Source organism: Kogia breviceps, chromosome 19 (assembly GCF_026419965.1).
Source record: "Kogia breviceps isolate mKogBre1 chromosome 19, mKogBre1 haplotype 1, whole genome shotgun sequence".
NCBI lineage: Eukaryota > Metazoa > Chordata > Mammalia > Artiodactyla > Physeteridae > Kogia > Kogia breviceps.
Window position 1 is genome coordinate 51,465,702 of NC_081328.1, and position 23,419 is coordinate 51,489,120.

A 23,419-nucleotide genomic window follows, 5' to 3' on the forward strand; every position below is an offset into this window, starting at 1 on the left:
GTTACATTCTCCCCAGCCTTGGCACTTTGGGGGTGTGCAGGGGGTGGGTTTCTTGGGCACTCTCAGGCCCCCAGGTAGACCTCCACCAGCACCCCGACCGAGTGCATGCGGTAGAAGACCCCCAGAGGCAGGCCGAAGTTGACGATGGTGAACCATGTCCGGTAGCCGTAGAAATCCTTTTCCAGCCCGTTCTCAAACTCCGGGTGTATGCCAAAAGCAGGCATCATCCACAGCTGGGGAGGAGAGGAGGTTGTTGAGTGGGGGAGGGGCTCTCCCATCCCCCAAGGCCCTCAGCTCAGGGGAGGCCCCTCCAGCATACCCCCCACCCTAGCATCCCCTCACCCTTAGGCTTTCAGAACCAGCCCCTCTCCCCCTATATCCCCCTCACCCCATCCCACAGCAGGCCTCAGCCCCCTCCTTGGCCTGTCTGGGGCCTAAACTCCAGCTGGATCCTGAGACCCCAGGCTGCCGCCACCACGGTACCACCTGCTCCACCTGGGCTCCCCTGGGCCCTCATTTCCGTCACCTTTTTCCGCTCTGGGTTCATTCTTCCACCGTCATGACTCTCTGCCCGCTCCACCCTGAGCCTGCCTCCCGTCCAAATTCTGCCCGTTTCTCAAGGCCCAGATCGAACTTTCACAAAGCCTTCCTTGGCCGCTTGGGCCCCCACTTCCTTCTCTGAGCGCCGACCACACTTTAGGGCCAACTTCTTACTTATGCTCTGTCTGGACCAGAGGTTTCACCCTCTGAGGGGTTTCCAACACAGCTATCACCAGCATGGGCTAAAACAACCTGGAGCTGTCCCGCTACTGCCATTTGCAGGCTGTGGGAACACGGCGGGTCAAAGAGCCTGAGCCTCAGTTTGCTCATCTGTTAAATAGGGACAGTAATAGTGCCTGTTGCATGGAGTTAGCGTGATGATTCAGAGAGATGCACGGAAAGGTGGACTTGGAACTGAGCAGCCACCAGGCACCTAGCAGTCATTGTCCGTACCTTCCCCTAGAGATTCTTTAGAAAAACAGGCACCTTCTGCTCTCTTCCTTTGACTCAAATCAGTGGACCATTAATTATTTGGTAGTTCTCTAACTGGTCCCCCTGTGTCTCCTCAGCGAAGCAGTAAGCTCCCCGAGGGTAGAAATCCTGTACATATGTTTGTAAACAGCACTTAGCTACATGCTTGGCACATTCATTCATGCCAGGCACCTCGCAGGGAGCTGGGGGACACTTCCTACTCTCAAGCAGCATCAAGCTAGTTGGAAAGGGGCGCCTGTGTCCTTGACAATCAAAGGGACAGGCCAGTCGCCCTCGGGACAGTCATCGCACAGTGAAGGCACCTTGATCCCTTCCTTCCTGAGTGAGGCTTTCCGGGCCTCCTTGCCAGCTCCGCCCCCATGCCTCCCGGCCCCGCCACTCACGGTGATATTGCAGAGGATGAGGAAGAGTGAGATCTCCTTGAGGGCCCGCCGCTTCCCGTTGAGGTGGCTGTAGGAGTGGAGGTAGGCCAGCGAGGCCTGTCGCAGGTCCTGGCCCAGCTCCAGCAGGGAGCCCCTGCGGGGAGGCTCAGCCCCCCACTTCCCCGCCAGGCTCTCGGGAGCTGCCTCCCAGAGTGGGCGCCGGTGCAGGCCCTCGATGATGAAGAGGTTCTGGGCTATGTGCTGCAGGATGAGCAGCAGCGAATAGGCCAGGATGAGGCGGTTGAGCGGCTCGTGGGGGCGCGTGGCCACGATGGCCACGATGGAGAGGTAGGAGATACCCATCTGGCCCAGCGCCGCACCCAGGAGCAGCACCACGTCCAGGCTGCGGGTGGGGTTCTTGAGCGTGTCTAGCTCTCGCTCCTCCAGCCCGTGGATGGCCATGCCCGCCAGGCATGCCAGGCTCATAACGGGCAGTGCGGCTGCGTGGAAGGCGTAGTAGATGGTGAAGTACTGGCGCGCGACGGCGGGGCCACTTGCTTGGATCTGGAAGAGCACGAAGACGCACGCGCCTGCCACCAGGACCAGCAGGCCCAGCAGCGGCCCTAAGATGGCCCCGTGCAGCTGGAAGGGCAGGGTGCTGGGGCGGGAGCCCGTGTGGGGTGCCAGGCGGCGGCCCACGTTCTTCCACATGACGAAGAGCATGCTGCAGCAGATGAGGGAGTACTCGGCGCTGAAGGGGTAGAGCATCAGGTAGCCCTTCTGGAAGACCACACACGCGGTGGCGTTGAGGCACAGGCAGGTGTTGGTGGTGTTGCCTGGGAGGGGGCAGGGCGGGAGGGGACAGACGTTCAGGAGGGCCTTGCTCTGAGGAAACCAGATGCACGAATGAATCTGTTCGCCTCCCGGATTATGGCAGGGGCAGAAGGGACCCAGCCACCCATTTTACAGATGTGGAAACTGAGGCAAGAGAGAGCAGTCAGAAATCACAGGATGGTCATTCTTTTTTTTTTTTTTTTGTGGGACCTTAGTTCCCCGACCAGGGATCGAATCGGTGCCCCCTGCAGTGGAAGCGCGGAGTCTTAACCACTGGACCGCCGGGGAAGCCCCCCGGATGGTCACTCCTTGACAAAGGGATTCTAGACCTCAGGTGCCAAGCTTTAGGTAAAGCATTTGACCCATGATGTCTTTGGTGCCAAATGTCACCTCTACAGATTGCTTGCTGAGCACAGGGGGAAGCCTGTAGCCTTATGCTGGGAGGATCTGGCTGATACACCTGGACCATCAGCAGCATCCACTGTGGGGCAGACATCTTGCCTTGTGATGAGGTGCCCTGCAAAGCACACGGCATCCCCTGTGGACTGCTGGTGTCCAAAATGCTCAACGCCAATCTAATCAACACTTTGCTCCATACTTCCTGTTTCTAGGAAAAGCAGGGGATTTGGGAACAGGTCAAATGCCACCACGAGGAAGCAAACTGACAAATCTCAACGTCATTAGGGGAAAAGAGGCTTAACTGAGCCACCAAATGTACTGCGTGTTTCAACAAACCATCTTTTTTTTTTTTTTTTTTTTTTTGACTTGCGGCACGCGGGCCTCTCACTGCCGTGGCCTCTCCCGTTGCGGAGCACAGGCTCCGGACGCGCAGGCGCAGCGGCCACGGCTCACAGGCCCAGCCGCTCCGCGGCACGTGGGATCTTCTCGGACCGGGGCACGAACCCGCGTCCCCTGCATCGGCAGGCGGACTCTCAACCGCTGCGCCACCAGGGGAGCCCTGAACAAACCATCTTTAAAAGACATTTCATGGGCTGATTGGAGAAAGTCGAATATAGATTGATACAGAGAATGGGGCTGATGTGAAGGCATTTTGTTAGAAATTACAATGGCATTGTGCTAATGTAGGGAACTATATAGTATTTTAAAGACATGCCTACTGAAATACTCTGAGACGAAATGCCAGTATTTCTGCAACGTAAGTAATTCAGCAAAAAATATTGGAATCAATATGGCAAAATGTTAATAATGATTACATCTAGGTGATGGGTGTGTCCTGTTCTTCTACTCATCTGTATGTATGCTTGAATTGTTTAATAATAAACAATCCATGATGTCACATGCCAAAAATTCTCTTTGCACAGGTCTTCTGAAAAGCGGATCTGGAGCATAAAGAATGTTCTTTGCATGCCTGTATGCCCACGGTATACAGGCATGCTGAGATGTATGCAATGGATGTGTGAATGCATGAGTCTGCTGGGAAGGCTTGCCTGTACACAGGTCACGATGGTGATGCCACCCGGGGCGGGGGGAGGTGTATACATACAGGTGTGTCTGAGTCCCCCAGACAGCAATGTTCCTGTGTAGGTTTACGGGACGTGGCCTCTAAGGGCAGACTGACAGGTAGGGCACTGGGTGTATGGAACATTCCAGGGAGTTCTTTCTGCCCAGAAATCTTCTGTTCTTCCTTGTATGTCCAGGTACCTACAACTGTGTTAGGAAGACGTTCCTTTCAGTCTTGAAGGCTTTTTAGTTTCTTGCAAGTAAAATGCCAATACCGGCGGTCGGGCGCATACCTGGACCTATCAGTGGATAGCTCAGCCAGGATCAGTGGTTAGCTTACTGACAGCGAGACGGATGCCTGGAGGGGGCTTGCAGAGTGCCAGCACCTGATGGGGCAGGCCCAGAATGGGGGCAGGATGGGCACCATTGGCAAATGTCCGTTTCCCTTTAGTCGTGATCTGGTCTCTAGAGCTTGCTTCCAGCTCCGCAGAGTTATTGAGCCTCACCTGTTTGAGGGAGTGTAGCATGCACGCACGTGTGTGTGTGTGTGTGTACATTCAGGGATCGGGGGGCAGTCACGGTCTCCCCTGTACCTGAGAACTCTTCCGTGAGGCCGTTGAGCTCAGTCTCGATCTCGTGGTGCATGGAGTCGTTGGTGACGGCCAGAAGCCACAGCAGCAGATTCGTGGCCAGCGTCAGCATGAGGCCACACCTGGAGGAGGCGCTACACTCCGCCACACGGCCTAGCCAGCTTCCCGGGAACCCCACGTTCACCATCGCTGCCTTTGGGGTGACCACGCTCTCCCAAAGCCAGATGCCATCTGCCGTTAGAACTTCAGGAGGGGCAGCCCTAGGGGCTACCTGGGACCCATTCCCAGACTAACCGATAGCCCCAGGGCCCCCCTGTCCAGGGAAGCTGTTGGGGGGCCAGCACGAGTGGGGGACAGGGGTATCCCAGGAGTTGTTGGAAGGAGAGAAGGAGCCCGCATCTTACCTAGTGAAGTTGGTCTGGATCTGAACGCAGTCCTTAGAGTGTTTCCAGAGCACCCAGGTCTGAAAGAGAAAAGGGCCTTGAGCCCAGGGGCTAGAGGTGGGGCAAAGCTTGGTGGTGGGGCTATGGGGCGTGTGTTCCAGTTGCATGTGTGTATTTACAATGGAAGGGACAGGGAGGAAGCCTGGGTTGGATTCGTGGCTCCAGTGTTTCCTTGCTGTGTGGTCTTGGGCCAGTGGAAAAACATCTCTGAGCCTTAGTCTCCTTGGCTCTAAAATAGGACTAAAATGTCTATCAGGGGAATGCCTACTTATTGGGGCAATAAAAAGGATGATGCAAACAAAACACATAGCGCAATGCCTGCAGATCAGGAACTCAGGAGGGAGCTGGAGATTCATTAAGAGTAGCTCTGGGGGACTTCCCTGGTGGCATTAAGAATCCACCTGCCAATACAGGGGACACGGGTTCGAGCCCTGGTCCGGGAAGATCCCACACGCCGCGGAGCCACTAAGCCCGTGCGTCACAGCTACTGAGCCTGCGCTCTAGAGCCCGCGAGCCACAACTACTGAGCCCGCGTGCCACAACTACTGAAACCCGCGCACCCTAGAGCTTGTGCTCTGCAACAAGAGAAGCCACCCCAATGAGAAGCCCGCGCACCGCAACAAAGAGCAGCCCCCGTTCACCGCAACTAGAGAAAGCCTGCACGCAGCAACGAAGACCCAACGCAGCCAAAAATAAATAAATAAATAAACCTTCTTTTTTAAAAAAAAAAAAAAAAAAAAAAATAGCTCTGTAGGGCTTCCCTGGTGGTCCAGTGATTAAGACTCCATGCTTCCAATACAGGGGGCCCCTTGGTCGGGGACCTAAGATCCCACAGGCCACTCGACCAAAAATATAAATATATAAATTGTATTTTTTTTTTCTTTTTAAAAAGGAGGGTAGCACAGTATATCCGGGGGTGCAGATTTAGGTACACACAGGTACGTACAGGCAAATGTATCTCTAGGTGCCTGCGTTTCAGTGACGCAGTGTGTGGGCTGACGCTGACACGTGTAGGTAGCGTGGGCGCGGGCACACAGAGGCAGGCACGCGGAGGGGCGCCGTGGTACGTGTGTACAGACTCGGGGCCGCGTAGGTGTTTGCTGATGTGGCTGTTTCTAGGCACAGGCTGCGGTGTGCATGCGTGAGGGGCGCGAGAGGCGGTCACCTGGATGCCGATGAAGATGATCTCGACGGCCGGGGAGCTGATCTCCAGCTGTGACTCACAGTGGATGTGGCTCACGCCGTAGCCCACGCGGAAGATGTTGAGGCAGATGGTGCAGCTGCCAAAGAGCACCAGGGAGCCTGGCCGGGCCAGGGGGCCGTTGGCACCTCCCCCGGAAAGAGCCCTCCCTCCCCACCCCTCGGCATCCACCCGGGTGCCCCGCCACTCACCACGCACCCAAGCGGGTCCTGCGTGGGGGTCCTGGTGGAGCACGGCTTGCGGCCGGCGGGTGGTCCTGGTGGTGTAGTAGAGAAGCCAGAGGAGGGCCAGGGCCTTCAGCACGGCCAGCAGAATCCACACATCCCCCAGCGTGATGGCCACGTTGTTGAAGATCATGCTGCAGATGAAGGCTCCGCCCAGGAACACCATGTTGAGGGCCAGGAGCCCCGAGAGGAGCTGCCCGGCCTTCTGGGCCTGCCGGTCCCGGCGCAGCAGCAGTGAGAAGTGCCGCACCAGCCAGGACCTCTTGAGGGGCGAGGCGGGGGCCCTTGTCTGCTCGGCCCCCGTGGCCGCTTGGTTCTCCTTGGCCGGGGTCTCTCCAGCCTCCTGTGCTTCTGGAGAGGCCATGGGTGGAGCCTCAGTAGGGGCTGGGGAGGGAGACAGGGTTCTGGTTGGCTGCCAAGCTGTCCTGGGTTCAATTCCGCTTCTGCCTCCAACCGCTGTGGGACCTAGGGCAAGCTAAGCAACCTCTCTGGTCAGGACATTGGAAACAATAGCAGCTGCCCCATCTGCCTTACAGGACCCGAGAAGATTCAGACAGACCAGGGGATATGGAAGCCCTCTGTGCTCCACATAAACACAGGGTTTATTTCGACTGGCTTGAGGACCGCCTTCCCCCCACCCCTATCCTCCTGCATCAGTGCTTGATCTTAAGGTGGATTAATGATGTCTGGCAAGGCAGCCAGGGGTATCTGCACAGTGCTTGGCCACTGCGAGGTTTCCAAGGCTGTGACTTTTCACCACCAAAAGGCAGTTTGTGCCCTCTGTCTCCTGGAAGGAAATTCACTCCTCAAGTCAGGGAGAGCAAGTAGGTGTCCTCTCTTGTTCTGACTCTGATTCGTTGGGCAGTGGTTGCCTAGAGTGTTGGGTTCAGAAGGATCCTGAGGCTGAGCGTGGGCTTGGTGGGAAAGAATGCTGTGATCTGAGATAATACTCTATTTTGGGTACCTATGGGTGTATATAAAATTACTTTTTTAAAAAGTTTTTTTTATTGAACTTGTTACAATATTGCTTCTGTTTTATGTTTTTTGGTTTGTGACTGCGGGGCATGTGGGATCTTAGCTCCCTGACCAAGGATCGAACCCACACCCCGTTCATTGGAAGGCAAAGTCTTAAGCACTGGACTGCCAGGGAAGTCCCTAAAATTACTTTTAAAAGATCTAGAAGACACCCATCAAGTTCACAACAGGAGTTTCTTCTGCGGAAAGGAGGAGGGCACTAGCATTGGGAGAGGTTTAATATTCTAGTTTTAAAACAAAACAAAACAAAACAAAACATTACTGGGACTTCCCTGGTGGCTCAGTGGTTAAGAATCCGCCTGCCAATGCAGGGGACACGGGTTCAAGCCCTGGTCCAGGAAGATCCCACATGCCACAGAGCAACTAAGCCCGTGTGCCACAACTACTGAGCCTGTGCTCTAGAGCCCGTGACCAACAACTACTGAGCCCACGCGCCTAAACTAAAGCCTGTGCTCCGCAGCAAGAGAAGCCACCGCAATGAGAACCCCAGGCACCACAACAGAGAGTAGCCCCTGCTCTCTGCAACTAGAGAAAGCCCACGTGCAGCAATGAAGACCCAACGCAGCCAAAAAATAAACAAACAAACATTACTTATGTAATTAAAGTTAATTTTAAAGCACATTAAAGGTTAAGGAAAAAGTTCTGAGATTGATTGACAATGTCTGCCATGAGCATGGGACACACCGGGACGAGCGTGAATGCCATGCCCTTGACTTCCTTTCTTTTTTTGACTGTGATACACAGCTTGTGGGATCTTAGTTCCCTGACCAGGGATTGAACCCGTGCCCTCGTCAGTGAAAGCGCAGAGAGTCCTAACTGCCGGACTGCCAGGGGAAGTCCCGTGCCCTTGACTTTGATAGAACTGACTTCCGTCTGTACCCTCCCTCAACTCCTTGAAGTCTCACGAACGTACAGCTCAACATGGGGAACACCATCCTGACCCCTCTCTTTCCCTGAGTGTCTCCTGCTACTTTCTCACTTGCCCCAAGCTTTCACTCAGACCGACCCCTTTGTTACCCTTCACTTGGACCCAGATCTTGGGTCACCCCATAGCTGCAGCTCAGGACCCCTTCCTGGAGTCCAGCACACTTCCCCCATGGGCCCTTTGAGTACTCATAACGCTGCACTGGAGTGCAGGGATGCCCCACTGGTCCTGGGTGCTGTCCCGGTGGGAAGGTTCCTTCTCCACCCCCTGCTGTCACAGGTGCTCCCCCTCGGTCCTGCTGCTGCCCTGGCATCCCTGGTGCTCTGGGCTCAGGGTCCTAGGTACTCGCTGTCCCCGTTGTCCAGGCCGCAGGAGGCCTGCTCTCTAATTCACTGTCCCAGCAAGCGGAGTCTCCATCCCCATGTCTCCCAGCAGGGAACCAAGTGTCTGCCCTGCCTCTCCCCTCGCCCCTGTGCATTCCAGCTCAAGGACTGCTCTGAGATTTTTCTTTACCACAAGCACTACCCTGGTCCATGGCTCCCTCTTTTTTCTCCTGGACTGGTCTCCCTACCCACTGTGCCTCTCCCCTACTTCCCCTGCAAAGGTAACCAACTGTCCTCACTATAGAGTCCAAACTATCTAGCATGGCCTGCATGGCCTTTCAAAATGAAACAAGGCAGCGGATGTTTAGTGTGGGCTTGGGCTACACAGGGTGATCAAGGCAGGGTAGCCGCTGTTGCTTCCTGGTCTGGTCTGAACTCTCCTCTCCAGCCCTGTCTTCAGACCCCCACTCCCTTGCCCATGGACCGTGCCACCCCGTTGCCTGGTTCCTAGAAAGCTCCTGCTTTTGTTCACTTCCCTGTCTCTGCCCACACCCTACCCTTTGCCTATCATGCCCACCCACTTGGCCCTTGCATGACCGCGGTGTGTCCTCAGGGCTCAGTGGAGCCTCACCTCCTCCAGGAAGCCTCCCCTGAACCCCCTCGCCAAGGCTGGACTAGGTGCCCCTCTTGGTACTCCCACTGCACCCATGCTTGTTGCTGGACCATCACCTACCATGCTCTATTTTATGTTATTTTTTTAAAGTTTACTTCTTTTTAAATTAATTAATTAATTAGGCTGCGCCGGGTCCTTAGTTGCAGCATGGGGGAATCTTTTTTTTTTTAATTGCGGCACGCAAACTCTTAGCTGCGGCACGTGGGATCTAGTTCCCTGACCAGGGATCGAACCTGGGTCCCCTGGATTCGGGGTGCGGAGCCTTAGCCACTGGACCACCGGGGAAGTCCCATATCATGCTCTATTTTATTTTATTTATTTAATTTTAAAATTAAATTTATTTTTTTATACAACAGGTTCTTATTAGTCATCCATTTTATACACATCAGTGTTCATGCTCTATTTTAATTAGCTGTGCTTTGCTGTGTCTCTCCCTTTGGACTCTGACCTTTAGACTATCCCCCTCTGTAACTACCAGAAGACCCTCAGCACATTTCGCTCTAAAATGCAGCCTCAAAAAGATAATAATAATAAAATAAAATGCAGCCCCTTCAGGCCCCCATTCTCCAATGTGCAACCTGCCCAATATTTATACCTCCTAAGGTCCTCTTCTGGGGCAAATAGGATAATAAAACTTGGTACTCTCTTTTTCTTTTGCGGTACGCGGGCCTCTCACTGCTGTGGCCTCTCCCGTTGCGGAGCGCAGGCTCCGGACGCGCAGGCGCAGCGGCCACGGCTCACGGGCCCGGCCGCCCCGCAGCACGTGGGATCCTCCCGGACCAGGGCACGGACCCACGTCCCCTGCATCGGCAGGCGGACTCTCCACCACTGCGCCACCAGGGAAGCCCCAACTTGGTACTCTTTTAAAGCTTCTACCAGTGATTCCCCCCTTCCCAGTCCTCCACGTCATTCTTGCTCCAGTTCTGTCCCCTCCTTGTCCAGCCCCCTTGTCACACCCTAGGCACCTGCTCCCCACGTTCTCCGAGGCCCAGGCAGAGGAGCCGCCGCTCCTCACGGAGTCTCGGCCCCCCGTCACTCCTGGAGCCTCTGCTCTTCCTCTGCCTCTTCTGCTGCCCTCCGCCAACGCCTCTTGCCCACGTTCCCCACCCATCTTAAGCGCTTCTCCCGGCAAGACTTCTCCCTTTGCCCAAACGTCTATCGAGAGCGGGTGTGCACTGCTGTGGGTGTGCCTGGTGGGCCGCGACCAGCTCCTGCTTACCTCTTCCCCCATCTATGGCACAGGCAGGACACTAAACCAATGTTAGCTGACTGACTCTGGCATTTTCTGGGGAAATTTCCGCACCAGAGCCATGGACAGAAACCCTTCCCATCAAACCCTTTGCCTCCCGGCCCAGTGGAGGCGACTTTCCAGATGATCTTGGTCTTCCCAGGCTCCCGCACCCAGGTTGAGCACATCTGAAGCTTACAGGGACACTGCCCTGCTCCTTTTCTCCCAAACCTGACTGCCCCATCTCGCCTTCCCAGAATCTACCCCAAGGCAGGAGGATAGCCTAGTGCCGAATTCTGGCACTTAACTACCTTGTGTGATCTTGGTCAAGCTACTTAGACTCTCGGTGCTTCAGTTTCCTCATCTGTAAACAGATACACGACTATGGAATAGTACCCGTTACATAGTAGATGTTCAGTAAAGATTTCTTGAATGAGTAAATGAAGGAATTAAGGCATAATACCTACCCGATGGGGATTTTTCAAAATTTAATGATTTAACACATGTAAATGCATGTAGAGACCTGCCTGGCAGAGAGAATGCTCTCAGTGTTAGCTGTTTATGCATTTCCTTCCTGTTCTGTCCTCTGGAGAGGCCGGAAGGGTCGGGATTATTGGTGAATGACAGGGGCAGGTTTTGATTGGACTGCAGGCCTAGAGAGGACCCTGGAGGACAAGGTCCTGTCCTCCAGGGTCCTCACCTTGACTATCTTCCCCGCCCCCACCCCCAGGGTCCAACCCTCCGTCGGCCGCTAGAGGGAGCGCTCGAAGTGGAGGATAGGGTCTCCCGCTGGGAAGGGTGCGGGGACGGGCAAAGCGGGGGTCGCGGGAGAAGGGTGAGGGCTCCCTGACTGACCAGGAGGAACCCGCCACCCTCGGGCTCGCCTCCCCGCGCGACGCCAGCTCAGGGGAGGCCCCGGACACCAGACTGGTCTGTGGGTCGCCATTCGAGCCAGTGGGGAAAGCTGCAGAGCCGTCGGGGCGCGACGCCTGGCCGGATCCGACCGAGGCTGCTAAGCACTGGTCTCGGAGCTACGGGGTTTCTTTCCGAGCCACTCGCGGGACTGCGGGGCCTGGGACAGGCGCCACACGGGTGCCTCTGACCGGGCACCCCGGCCACCCAGCCCCACGCCCCTTTTTCCAGCCGTCCGGGCTTTTAGCTTCTGCCCGGCTTCGGCGCTCCCCTTCCGCTGTGCGCGCTCGGATCCGGCCAAGGCGGGGGGGTGCCCTGCTGACCCCTGCGCGCCCCCCGCCCGCGGAAAGGAGACGGGGTGCGGAGCCGGGGGTGGGGCTGGGGGGGGGGCGCCGTTCGGGTCACCAAGGGTTGATCTTCCTCCCGTCATCTCGCCCTCCCGCCCCAGTCCCTGCAGCCCCCGGTCTCTGACCCTCGCTTTGGGGGCCGAGTAGGTGTGGGTGTCGAGGGTGGGCTCTCGGGAATGTTCCTCCAGGGGTCAGAGGGCGCTCCCGGCCGTAACGGCGCCGCCGGGGAGCCTTACCTGAGGCCTGGGCAGCCATCGCCGCCGGCTGACCACCGCAGCGCGGATCGTCTGTCCGGGTGAGGCCCCTGCGCCGGACCGATGCCCCCGACGCCCTCCCTCCGCGGGACTGCGCAGCCGCCTCTCGGGCTCCGCGGCCCATTGATTTTTCTGTTGACTTTGGGGCTCTCATTAATCCTTCGTTAATTACCCGGCCGGGGGCTCCCCGGACAGCTCAGCCAATAGCGAGGCGGCTGGACAGGCGGGCGGGGCCGGAGGCGGTGCAGGCGCGGGGCGCTGGGTCAGGGGACCCACGAGCAGGCCCGCTTCCGGGGTAGATCGGGGTGCAATGTCCTTAGGCCGCAATAGAGGCCGTGTAGGGTTCAGGCCACACTTGCCTCTGGCGGCCCAGCAGGGAAGGGACCCTCCCCCACAGATCCGGGGTCACCTTCTCTTGTACCCCACGTAGCACCAGGCCCGCAAGCTCTCTCTCCCTAAGGCAACCGTGAACCTGGGGCGAAAGAGACCCGGTTCTGACACGGCAGGAGGCGCCCCCTGCGGCCCTCCTCAGCTCTTCCTGCAGCCTCTGAGACCCTCCCACCTCATGGTGCTGGTGGGGTCCTGGCACGTTTCCCTCTAAAGTGCCCTGTGCGCCAGGTGCGGCTGCTCTCACGCTCCCGCACAAAATGCCATCTCCTCCCACCCCAGTCCCCACCCCAGCCTGTCCCCCTTCACCTGACTCTCTGGCCACCAATTCCACCTCCTCTTCTAGCTGTTGGTACCTCCTTTTCAATCTCTCTCTGCACCGTCTGACTTCCTCAGTCTCTCTGAGTCCATCCCTATATCCCCCCTCCCCACCTTCTTTTGGATCAAACCATTTTATTGAGGGGCTTTGGAGGGGGTCGAAGGGCTGGGAAAACAGTGAGATCCCACACCCTCTGCCCTGCCAGGATCTCTCCAGCTTCACAGTCGCCCTGTCTCTATATCTCTTGTAGAGTAGAAGCCAGAGCGCTTTGGAGAGGAGCCTCAGGGACCACAGGGAGTGGGGTTGTGGGTAAGAGGAGGTCCAGGGGGTGAGAATCTGTGCCACCCAAGCCCTGTTTAGCTATAACAGCCCTGTTATAAGTTATGTTATAACGGCCTATGAATTGAAGTTACGTTCCTGAAATGTTTCATTTGAGGGGAAAACAAAAGCTCTGATGCATGAAAAACGTTTGAAAATTATTATTCTTCGTAGAAAGGCACTGGCTCCCTTTCGCTGTGTGACTGTGGGCAAGTCACTTTACCTCTCTGGGCCTCAGCTTTCTTCTTTGTAAAATCGTAGTTGGTTTAGGTGAGTCCTTCCTAACCTTTCATGTGTCACGGAACCCATTAAAAAATGTATATGTCACTTAAGGATAAAGCAAAGAGGAAGGTGGCAGCCTGGGTACTCCACCCAGCCCCTCCCAGCCACCCAGGTACGAGTCTGTAACTAGTCTGTGACTCAGACTTGGTTCACCCACCGAAAAGCCTGAGACCTGAATATCTCCAGGGCCCCTTGCAGCTCCGACCCCAAGACCCCCTCCTGTGATCATCTTAGATGTGGCTGCTGAGACACAGCGTGGGGCAGGGAGAACATCAGGTTTATTGGTTTCCAGCTCCAGGCGGCAGCACTGGCCAGGACACGGGGCTGGGGTAGGGGTGGAGCTAGAGCCTAGGACACTTCCAGATCTTGCCTGGTCCTAAAAAGGGTGCAGGGAAAGGTCCTCCTCCCCCACTTGCCCCACGCCCCAGGGATATGCATGTCTTGATTGTGATTTAAAAACTCATCCTGGAAAAATAACTTCTGTGAAAATTCCACTCTGGGGCCGGCGGCGGCGGCGGCAGGGGAATGGGTAGTTACGTGGCATAGTGACTGGCAGCCTGGGGTTCACCCCCCGGGGGTCTCTGGGAGGGTGCATGAGCTGAGCCCCTCCTCCCCATGTCTCTAGTGGGGCTTCAGGACAGCATGTAGACCTCCAGCAGGCTGGAGACAGCGTGCATGCGGTAGAAGATGCCGAAGGGCAGGCAGACGTTGACGATGGCCGCCCAGAGGGAGTAGCCATAGAAGTCCACCTCCACCGTGTTGCTGAAGTGCGGGCGGGCCCCGAAGGCGGGCATGATCCACAGCTGTGGGGACAAAGGGGTGTCAGGACCTGGCCCGGACTCGTGCCAGTGGGTGGTTCCGTGGGCTTTGCTGGGTGGGGTGGGGGCGGGATGGGGGTCCCAGCCCTCTGGTTTTGTGGACAGCGAGGGCTGGGCGTCGCTGAGTGGGGACCTCGAGCGTCTTGGGTGGGGCCTGGCACTCACTGAGGAGCTCAATAAATGTGCCCAGCTGAACTTGCCTGCCCCCCAGCCTAGGGCTCCCCCTGTGATCGCATCTCCCACCCTCAGTATGGCCACTTGTGGGACTGGGGAAGGGGGAGAAGAAGTCTCAGTAGATGCCCTGAGAATTTGGAATAAGTGGCTAAATCAGTAGCTCTCTCCCGGAGAGATGTATGCAGGGTGGTGATGGTAGAATCAGGCCCAGGGCAGGGGTTCAGGATCCCGCCAGAATGCTCCCCCAGCCCTGCCCCCTATGAGCTCTGCTCTCCAGCTCTTGGCCCCGCACCCCACCCCCTTCCCAGATCCGGGAGGAGGTTGAAGCTGGAACCCTGCTTCATTCCTGGCTATGAGCTCAGATAGTTCACATATGGGGTGTGAGGCAAAGAATAAAGGCTTCTAGGCTAACCCCCCCCTCCCCTCTCCCCACGGCAAATGTATCACATCCTTGAGCACATCACAGCCCAAATCTGAGCCTGCTTCTATCCTGTAAAATGAAGGAGTTGGAGATGATGCCCTCAGAGCTGATCCAGGCTCAGATAACAGGAGCAAAAGCGGCCTCTCAGGTGACTCCCAGCCTGTAGGCTCGGCCTTGGGAGAAGGTGAGGGGGTGCCAAGGTTGGGGACCACACCAAAGGTGGCCCAAGACAGGAGGAGGTTTTGAGCTTTATTGCTTCTACTGGTAGGTCAGAGATGGGTGACTACTCTTTTTTTTTTTTTTTTTTAACCTGTAGGAGGGACATTATTTGCAGTGGGGGCTTCACCAAGAACACACCTCAATTAGGGCGTGTATTTCATGTAGACCGACTGGGGTGGAATCCCTCTGGAGATATGTTCTATATTGGGATATACCCACATTAAGGCTGTTTTCTATATTAAGGGGTATTTTTCTATCAGAGGTTATAGCTAAAAGGATGATCTTTACATATTGAGCAAAACTTCACTGAGGTGTGCTCTCTCTTTGGGATGTCCTCACAGGGGTCCGTGTTTCTCTGTTAGACACTTCCCCCCTGGGGATTAGATCTACACTGGGGCCTTTCTCTATCAGGTTGGGCTACACTAGGAGCATTTCTCTGTTGGGATGCACCTTCACAGAGAGTGTTCTCATACAGGATGTATATTTGTGTTGGGTGAAGTCTGCTGCTATCCAGAGGAGTTTCTCTTGGAAAGGGGCTTTGCTGAATCGCCGGGGAGGGGGCGACTGTCGTGGATGCTCCCCTCCCGGCCAGCCCGCCACTGCACTCTGCTGACAGACCCCTCACGCTTATGCTGGTCTCTGCCACTTCCTGTCGCTGCTCCGATTATTCTAAGAAGCAGGCTGGTCCCAAGGTCCCGGGGCCAGTCACACCTCCCGCCTGGGAGCGAGGGCCCCCACCCAGCTCCGTCTCACCTCCTCCCAGCCCGCACGTCAGCATTCCCTAAGACCCCTCCAGCTCTGCCTAGATGCCAGAATGCCGGGATCTCATTCTCCCTGTGAGCCCTGACATGCTGTTCGCCCCCCCCCCCCCGGGGGCCGCCCCTGACTCTCCCTGAACCTGCTCCTTTCCTAGAGAGCCAGACGATGCTCGAGTGCGCTGGGGGCAAGACAGAGAGGGCCAAGTGAACAAACCCGAAAGTGCATCTTTCCTCGGCCTTCTCTTCCCCCCAGCCCACCCCCATCTCTGCCCAGTTACTCACGATAATGTTGCAGAGCAGGAGAAACAGAGAAATGTCCTTCAAGCACCGGCACCTCCAGTGGCCCCTGGGGGCCAAGATGACGCTTGCTGCTCCCAGAGGTCCTGCTGGGCTGGGGCCAACCAGCCTGGGGGCGGGCGGGCGGGCAGGCAAGGTGTGGAGGGTGTCCGGGCTGGCAAAGGTGAGGCCGTGGCAGGGCTCCTCGGCGGCAGTACCGTGCGGCTCAGCCCCGGGGGGAGCCCGGTGGAGGCTCTCAATGATGAAAACGTTCTGGAAGGTTTGCTGGGCAATCATGAGCAGAGCGTGGGTCAGGCTGAGCCCCGCCAGCAGCTCCCTGGGCGTGCCCGCCACTGTAGCCACGATAGAGTAGTAAGAGATGGCGTACTGGCCCAGGGCGGCACCCACCAGCAGGGCCATGTCCAGGCTGCGCGTGGGGTTCTTCCGGTGGTCCATGGCCCGGCGGTCAAAACGGTAGATGACTGAGCCACTCAGGCTGACCAAGGTCATGAGCCCCAGACAGACGATGTTGAAGCTGTAGTAGAGGACCAGGGCCTGCTGGGCGCTGCCCCTCTCCCCACTCACTTGGACCTCGTAGACGATGAAGATGGCCAGCCCCACGACAAAGAGCATCAGGCCCAGGATCGGGCCGGCATAAAAGGTCTCCCGGAAGAGGCTGAGCAGGGATGGGGTGTGTCTGTGGCCATGGGTGGAGGAGGTGAGCAGCCTGCCTACGTTCTTCCACATGACGTAGAGCATGGTGGAAGCAAAGAGGCTGTACTCGATGTTGAAGGGGTACAGGTAGAAGTAGCCCTGCTGGAAGATCTGGCAGACGGCCGTGTTGCAGGAGCAGTCTTCTCTGACTGGGCTGCCTGCACGTTCCACTGTGGAGAGGGGGGTGCGGAGCTGCACTGCCCTGCCTCCTTCCTGGAGGCCCCCACCTGAAGAACCTCACCCCTAGACTGTGACCTTTGGAAGGGCAGGGTTGCTATCCATCACCACCGTATCCCAAATGCCTACACAGGGCCTGACAGGTATTTATTGAGCACCTACTATGTGCCAGAAACTGTGGGACACACCAGTAAACCCTAGCCAGGGCTCGATTAAGAAAAAAAAAAAAAAAAAAAAAAATTCTTGGCTTCTCTGGTGGCGCAGTGGTTGAGAATCCGCCTGCTGATGCAGGGGCGCGGGTTCGTGCCCTGGTCCGGGAAGATCCCACATGCTGCGGAGCGGCTGGGCCCGTGAGCCATGGCCGCTGAGCCTGTGCGTCCGGAGCCTATGCTCCGCAACGGGGGAGGCCACAATGGTGAGAGGCCCGCGTACAGAAAAAAAAAAAAAAAAAATCTGAACTGCAGAGTTGCACGCTTCATTCTGTCCCATTCCTTCAGAAAAACACTCCCAACCCTTCCACACCAGTAATGACCCCTAGCTGCCCAAGGTAGGCAAGGCTCTGGTCCTAATAGAAGGTGGTCCACTTGGCAACCCCTAAAATTCAAGCTGCCTCGCAGCTCTCCCCAGCATCTGCTTCAGCCAGAAAGCAGCTGCTGTGCCCAGGTCTCGACCGTGACCTTCTGTCACTTCGGTTTGTACCGTACTGATAGGAATCTCGTCCTGCATCCAGAGTGCGCTCTGCTCTGTAGGATTCCTCGGGCCTTGGCAGACAGCTCTTTTGATCCCCAGAACTATCTCAGCTGGTTTTGCAGAAGAAGGACCTGAGGCTCACTCAGAGAAAGTGGCTTGTGATGGCAGAGCTGACACAAATGACGTGACTCTCACCCCTGAGGCAGGTATCTCGCTGCACCCTGCAGCCCTAGCACGTAAGGTCGCCCACCTCCCTGGGGCTGGGTTTAACCATCCTCAGGACCCCTCTGTATGTGGAGAGTGGCCCTTTCCAGTCCTGCTGGGCTGGGATCTCCTGTAGGCCTGGATCCATGCTTTCCATTCCTGGACCCTCCCATACTGGGTGTGCGTGTGTATTCAGGCAAGGTCCCGGTGGACTTGGTCATCTAGTCTGATCCTGGCTGGTGGCGGGGGGGGGGGGGGGGGGCGGCGGCTAGATAAGTCCAGAGAACCAGGACCAGGGGGACTGTGGGCTCATTCTTCTTCAGCATAGCATATTGGTTCAAAGCAAAGATGGATCTCAACCCTAGTTCTCCAATTTCAAGCTCTGTGACCCTGGGTAAGCTACTTAACCTCTCTATGCCTTAGTTTCTGCATCCATAACATGGGAATGCTAATAGTACCCATCTCATAGGGAGGTTGCAAGGGTTAAGTAAGATGGTGCTTAAGACACTTGGCACGGTGCCTGACATATAGAGCTCAGTGAATTGTCACTATATCGTTATTGCGATTATTACTTCTACCTTCTCCTCCTTGTCAGGCACGCCCTTCTGATCCCACGCTTCCACCCTGCCTCTCTTCCCCTCTTTCTTTTTTTTTTTTTTTTTTTGCGGTACACGGGCCGCGTTGTGGCCTCTGCACGGGCTCCGGACGCGCAGGCCCAGCGGCCTTGGCTCACGGGCCCAGCCGCTCCGCGGCACGTGGGATCTTCCCGGACCGGGGCGCGAACCCACGTCCCCCGCATCGGCAGGCGGACTCTCAACCACTGCGCCACCAGGGAAGCCCTCTTCCCCTCTTTCTACCTCGACCACTCTTGCCCTTTCTTCCTGGAGCATGAATCCCTTCTTTGGTGGGACGGAGACCTGGACAGTTGGGACCGAGGCTGTACTGTCCAGGATGAAAAAATGCTCCCCTATACTCTTTCTCCTGGGTCACCCACATCTAAACTTCTTCACAGGCATAGCCTGCAGCAGGAGGAGGTCCCTGGCCTCCACCTTTGCCTCCATGCCCTCTACAAGTCCACAGAGCACCCAGCCCGAGGCCTGGCTGCCACGGGGTCAGGGTTAGTCTGAAGCGAGCACTCACTGTCCAGAGCGAGGCAGGCGTCGCTAGTGTTGCCATGGGAACTGCTGAGGGAATGCGCCTGGTGCAACGATTCATCCACCACGGCTGCCATCCAGGTGGCCAGGTTGGTGGTGAGTGTGAACATGAGACCACATCTGTTTGGGGAGGGAGAGCAAAGAGGCCAGTGAGAGTCTTTGGCTCATGCTGGGTCCCCGGCGTGGTAGAGAGCTGGGGATGCTCTCCTGGGAGGTGATGGTGCTGAGAAGCAAGAAAGCAGGCAGACCCCTGTGTGAACAGGGAAGCTGAGCTTGGAAGGGACACGTAGCCTGGCTGAGAGGCCTCCCAAAAGAGGGCTGGGGGTGTCATGGGGTTCAGGCCACGGCTGCTCCCTCCCTTTGGGGAAAGGACATGTGTACATTACACACGCCATCTCACCCAGCACGTCCCCCGTACCCCCAGCAGGGGGTGGTGGCAATCAGGCTGGCAAAGCCGGGGGGCCTTGGCTGAAACCCCACCTGGGGGCGGAAAGAGGACCCATGCCCCAGGCTGGGAAGCGCTCATCTCATGCCAGGGGAGCCCAGCCCCCGGGCATGAACACTGAGCCACGGGCACGGAGCAGGCACTCACCGAGTCAGGTCCAGGTGTGTGTGAACACAGTCCTTAGCGGAGACGCAGAGAAAGTAAGTCTGTTGAGAGGAAGCGGTGGGGTCATCTACTCTGCAGACGGGCTCAACCCAGAGCGCCCAGCACTACGTTCCTATCACCTCAAGAGCCCTCCTACTACGTGATCGAGTTTATTTCAGCTTTGCAAAGTGAGACGTGAGCTTTTCTCTCTTTCTATTCTCTGGAGCGATTTGTACAAAATAGTTCTCTGTTCTTGAAAAGTTTGCAGAATGCCACCTGTAAACTCTCTGGGCTTGGTGTTTGTTTTCTGTTTCTTTGTAGGGTGGAGTTTTGACTGCCTAGCTATTTATTCCTGGGAGCAAGGCCCGCCTCAGAACGAATCTAAGGGGCTTCCCGGCTCTCCCGGGCACCACCCCTGCCTCATCCTCAGCCTCTGTTGCCCTGCAAGTCCTCGCTCTCAGCTGGCTGCCCACAAATGCTTGCTGTGGTGTTTATTGATGTTGGGGTGTCTGTATTTCCATTTTGCCTGAGTATTCTTTAAAGTCAGAAAATGTAAAATTAAAACTATATAAATGCCGAAGTCATAAATGTGTTAAATTGTGGAAGCCTGTGCAGTAGGGATAGTGGTTTTTTTTGTTTGTTTTTTTTACGGGAGCACAGGCTCCAGACGCGCAGGCTCAGTGGCCATGGCTCACGGGCCTAGCTGCTCCGCGGCATGTGGGATCTTCCCAGCCCGGGGCACGAACCCATGTCCCCTGCATCGGCAGGCGGATTCTCAACCACTGCGCCACCGGGGAAGCCCCAGGGATGGTGTTTCAAGAGAGGGAACCATACACGTGGCCATTCTGGGCTGTGGAGGGTTTGGGTCCCACGTTAAGACCAGTCCTGGGGGCTTCCCTGGTGGCGCAGTGGTTGAGAATCCGCCTGCCGATGCAGGAGACACGGGTTCGTGCCCTGGTCCGGGAGGATCCCACATGCCGCGGAGCGGCTGAGCCCGTGAGCCATGGCCGCTGGGCCTGTGTGTCCGGAGCCTGTGCTCCGCAACGGGAGAGGCCACAACAGTGAGAGGCCCGCATACCGCAAAAAAAAAAAAAAAAAAAAAAAAAAAAAAAAAAAAAAAAAAGACCAGTCCTGCCTCAGCTCAATCAGAAGATCTTTTCAAGCGTTATTCATGCAACAAATAAAAAAGTGAGGGCTTCCCTGGTGGCGCAGTGGTTGAGAGTCCGCCTGCCGATGCAGGGGACGCGGGTTCGTGCCCCAGTCTGGGAGGATCCCACGTGCCACGGAGCAGCTGGGCCCGTGAGCCGTGGCCGCTGAGCCTGCACGTCCGGAGCCTGTGCTCCACAACGGGAGAGGCCACAGCAGTGAGAGGCCCGCGTACCGCAAAGAAAAAAAAAAAAGAAAAAAAAGAAAAAAGTGAACTTGTTTGAAAAATCCCATATACAGGATACTCTATTTCCTGAAAAAATACAGAATGTAGGGGACATGGCTGAGGCCTAACTGGCCATGCCCACGGCAGGATGTTGAGCTGAGACTGATGCCCTCTATAGGCACCCAAGGAGGGCAGGTCAGGTTCCACGAGACAGAGCAGCTGCCACAACTGACACCTCCGAGGTGTCATAACTACTGGCACTCCTTAAGTTGAAATGAAATCGCAGGGCCCCTAAGTAGGCACCACATTTGCATGTTACTTCAGTACCAAGTGCTTCCAGATTTATGGACTCATGTGATCTGCACTCCAGTCCTATCCCCACCCTGATCGATTGCCCAGCGTAGAAGTGGAGTAGAGCTCAGATCTCCTGACTCCGTGCCACGTGTTGGCTCTTTTCCACCACAATCCAGGACACTCCTGCCACCCACCTGGACGATGACGAACACAGCCTGGGTGAGAGGGTACAGGATTTTGACGGCTGGCTGGCACTCAGAGGAACTGGAGTAGTAGCCGGTCTTGAAGACATCCATGACGAGAGTGCAGACCCCAAACAGCACCAGCCCACCTGGGAATGAGGGGTGGGGGGCGGATCAGAGAGGCGGGAGAAAAATGCTTACGGATTTGAGGATGGATGGCCAGATAGTTGGATGATGGGGTGGATGGATGGATGAATGGGGTAAGTGAGAAGACGGATGGAAGGATGGGTGTGTGACTGAGCGGGTGGGTGGATGGATGCCCTATGGAGCCCCCATCCCTTCCAGGCTGCATAGATAAGGGGAAGGGCCCTGGAGAGGCTCTCTCAACCGCAGCTGTCATCTGTTCTCTGCTCTCCACCAAAGTCTCTCCCGTGGCCACCCTCTTTCGATCTTTAGAAAGGGCAGAGAAGCTCCACTCGGCCCCTCTTCCAGGGCTCTTTCCCGTCCTCGTCCTCGTCTCCCTCAGTCGCAGCGCGCTTCACCCTCAGACACATCTAGCCTTGGGGGGTGGGGACTTCTCACCGGTCTACCCCTGCGGGAGCCCCAGCCTCCAGCTCCCCGCCCGGGCCGCCCCACCTCCGCCCACGCCTCCCCTGGCACCTCGGAGCCAGATGGGGCCCGCGTGCGCGTCCCGGCAGGGGACGGCGTCGGCGTCCGGGCAGCGCACGGTGCGCAGGAGGTAGAAGAATATCCAGAGCACCGCCAGCAGCATCATGGCGGTGAGGAGGGCGAACACGTTGGTGTCATACACCGCCACCCTGTTGAAGGCGCCGCCGCTGATGAGCGTGCAGGCGAAGAGCAGCACGTTCACGGCCAGCAGCACGGACAGCAGGCGGCCGCCCTTCTTCCACACCTCGCGCGGGGCCGCCCGCGGCGCCGGCGGGCTCTCCTTGGGGCCCGAGGGCAGCTCCTCGGACATGGCAGAGGCGACTGGAGGAGGCTGGAGAGGTCGCTGTCGGGGAGGAGCGGGTCAGCCTCGAGAGCTCTCCTTCCTCCCTCTTATCCCTAGATTGGGGGACCCGAGGGGCGGGGGCTGCGGGGGGTGGTGGTGAAGGAAGCGCTGGGAAGGGGAAGAGAGAAGCCCACCGTGCCGGCCTCGCGCTCGACGGGAGGAAGAGAGAAGCGGCTGCGGCCCCGTCGGACCCCGTGCAAGGTTCCCACTCCCCAAATCCGCCGGCCGGCTGGCCAGGGGCACCCACCTGGCTGGGCCGGGAGCCCGCGCTGAGCTGCGGGTCAGGGGGCGGCGAGTGTGCCCTCTCTCTGCCACGCCGGGATGGACGGGCGCTTTATACCGGGGAGGGCAGGGTGATTTACAGCCGCGAGAGCTCAGCTCCTCCATAAACCTCTCAGTCCCACTCACATGATCCATCCTCTTCCCTGGCTGAATTTAGGGAAGAGCGTGCGGAGGCAGACAGGGTGAGATTTATATTTACCCGCTAAGAGGCGCCCCCTCCCCCGCCGCCCTGCCACCTCGGCGCAGCCAGCCTCGGGCGCGGCCCGGCACTGCGGCACCCAGCGGGCACCCCGCCCCCGGCGCCCAGCGCGCCCTGGCGCCCCGCTCTCCTGACGCCCAGAGCCCCGAGAGCTGACGCTCGACAGACGCCCCAAGGGCCCGCAGGCACCCCGACGCCCTCCCAGCCGCCGCGGCCCTGTACCCTTGGGCTCTCCTGCTGCCGCCCCAAGATCGGGACCCTAACGCCCCTTCCCCGACACCCTCACGGCCATCGAAGTTCCCTCGTCCTCCATCCCCTCCCCTGGTCCCTGCTGCGCTGGAGGCTGCCGAGTCGGACTTGCGAACCAAGTTCTCGGCCGGTCCTCCGGCGCCTCCTGCTGGCGCGCGGCTGACCCCCCTCGCGCGAAACTGGCAGCCGGGGCAGCCGAGTCCCGATCGCAGACGGTCTGGCGGTCGGTCCTCGGAACTCTCTCGGGCCCGTTGTCCCAGGGGTCAGGACTGCCCTCAGACACCCCTCCGCAGCCCTTGGCCGAACCGTTCCCCTGACGCTTAGAGACACCGGGGGCCGCAGCGCCGCGGCTCCGCTGAAGACAGACCTCGGACTGTCCCCGGGCTGGGCCTCCCGGGGCGGGACGCTGGGGTGGGCACTTTTGGAGAGAGGCCGGGCGCCGTGTGCTCGGGAGCAGGGAGTTTAGGACCCAGGGGCAGCCCGGG

General features: G+C 57.6%; 2 protein-coding genes across 2 annotated transcripts; both read right to left on the reverse strand.

Moving 5' to 3' along the window:
- Positions 1–62: 62 nt before the first annotated feature.
- Positions 63–11,845, reverse strand: OTOP3 (otopetrin 3). The gene is made up of 7 exons (XM_059049002.2): positions 11,827–11,845; positions 6,115–6,612; positions 5,888–6,024; positions 4,684–4,742; positions 4,283–4,401; positions 1,416–2,230; positions 63–233 (listed from the first exon to the last, which is right to left on the reverse strand). The coding sequence occupies exons 1-7, from the start codon at positions 11,843–11,845 to the stop codon at positions 63–65; spliced, it is 1,818 nt and encodes a 605-aa protein (XP_058904985.1).
- Positions 11,846–13,410: 1,565 nt separating this feature from the next.
- Positions 13,411–23,348, reverse strand: OTOP2 (otopetrin 2). Its single transcript, XM_059048574.2, has 8 exons — positions 23,302–23,348; positions 22,452–22,633; positions 21,853–22,204; positions 21,205–21,341; positions 19,348–19,406; positions 18,742–18,875; positions 15,823–16,700; positions 13,411–13,953 (listed from the first exon to the last, which is right to left on the reverse strand). Exons 3-8 carry the CDS (start codon positions 22,169–22,171, stop codon positions 13,783–13,785), a joined length of 1,698 nt encoding a protein of 565 aa, XP_058904557.1. The 5' UTR covers positions 22,172–22,204; positions 22,452–22,633; positions 23,302–23,348; the 3' UTR covers positions 13,411–13,782.
- Between the last annotated feature and the right edge of the window lie 71 nt (positions 23,349–23,419).

Coding starts and splice junctions, on each gene's coding strand:
- OTOP2 (XM_059048574.2), bottom strand. CDS start 22,171: ATGTCCGAGGAGCTGCCCTCGGGCCCCAAGGAGAGCCCGCCGGCGCCG. Junction 21,342..21,852: donor GGGCCCCATCTGGCTCCGAG/GTGCCAGGGGAG, acceptor CCTCATTCCCAG/GTGGGCTGGTGCTGTTTGGG. Junction 13,954..15,822: donor TCCTGCTCTGCAACATTATC/GTGAGTAACTGG, acceptor TTGTCCCCACAG/CTGTGGATCATGCCCGCCTT.
- OTOP3 (XM_059049002.2), bottom strand. Junction 4,402..4,683: donor ATCCAGACCAACTTCACTAG/GTAAGATGCGGG, acceptor CGCCTCCTCCAG/GTGTGGCCTCATGCTGACGC. Junction 2,231..4,282: donor CCTCACGGAAGAGTTCTCAG/GTACAGGGGAGA, acceptor GCCCCCTCCCAG/GCAACACCACCAACACCTGC.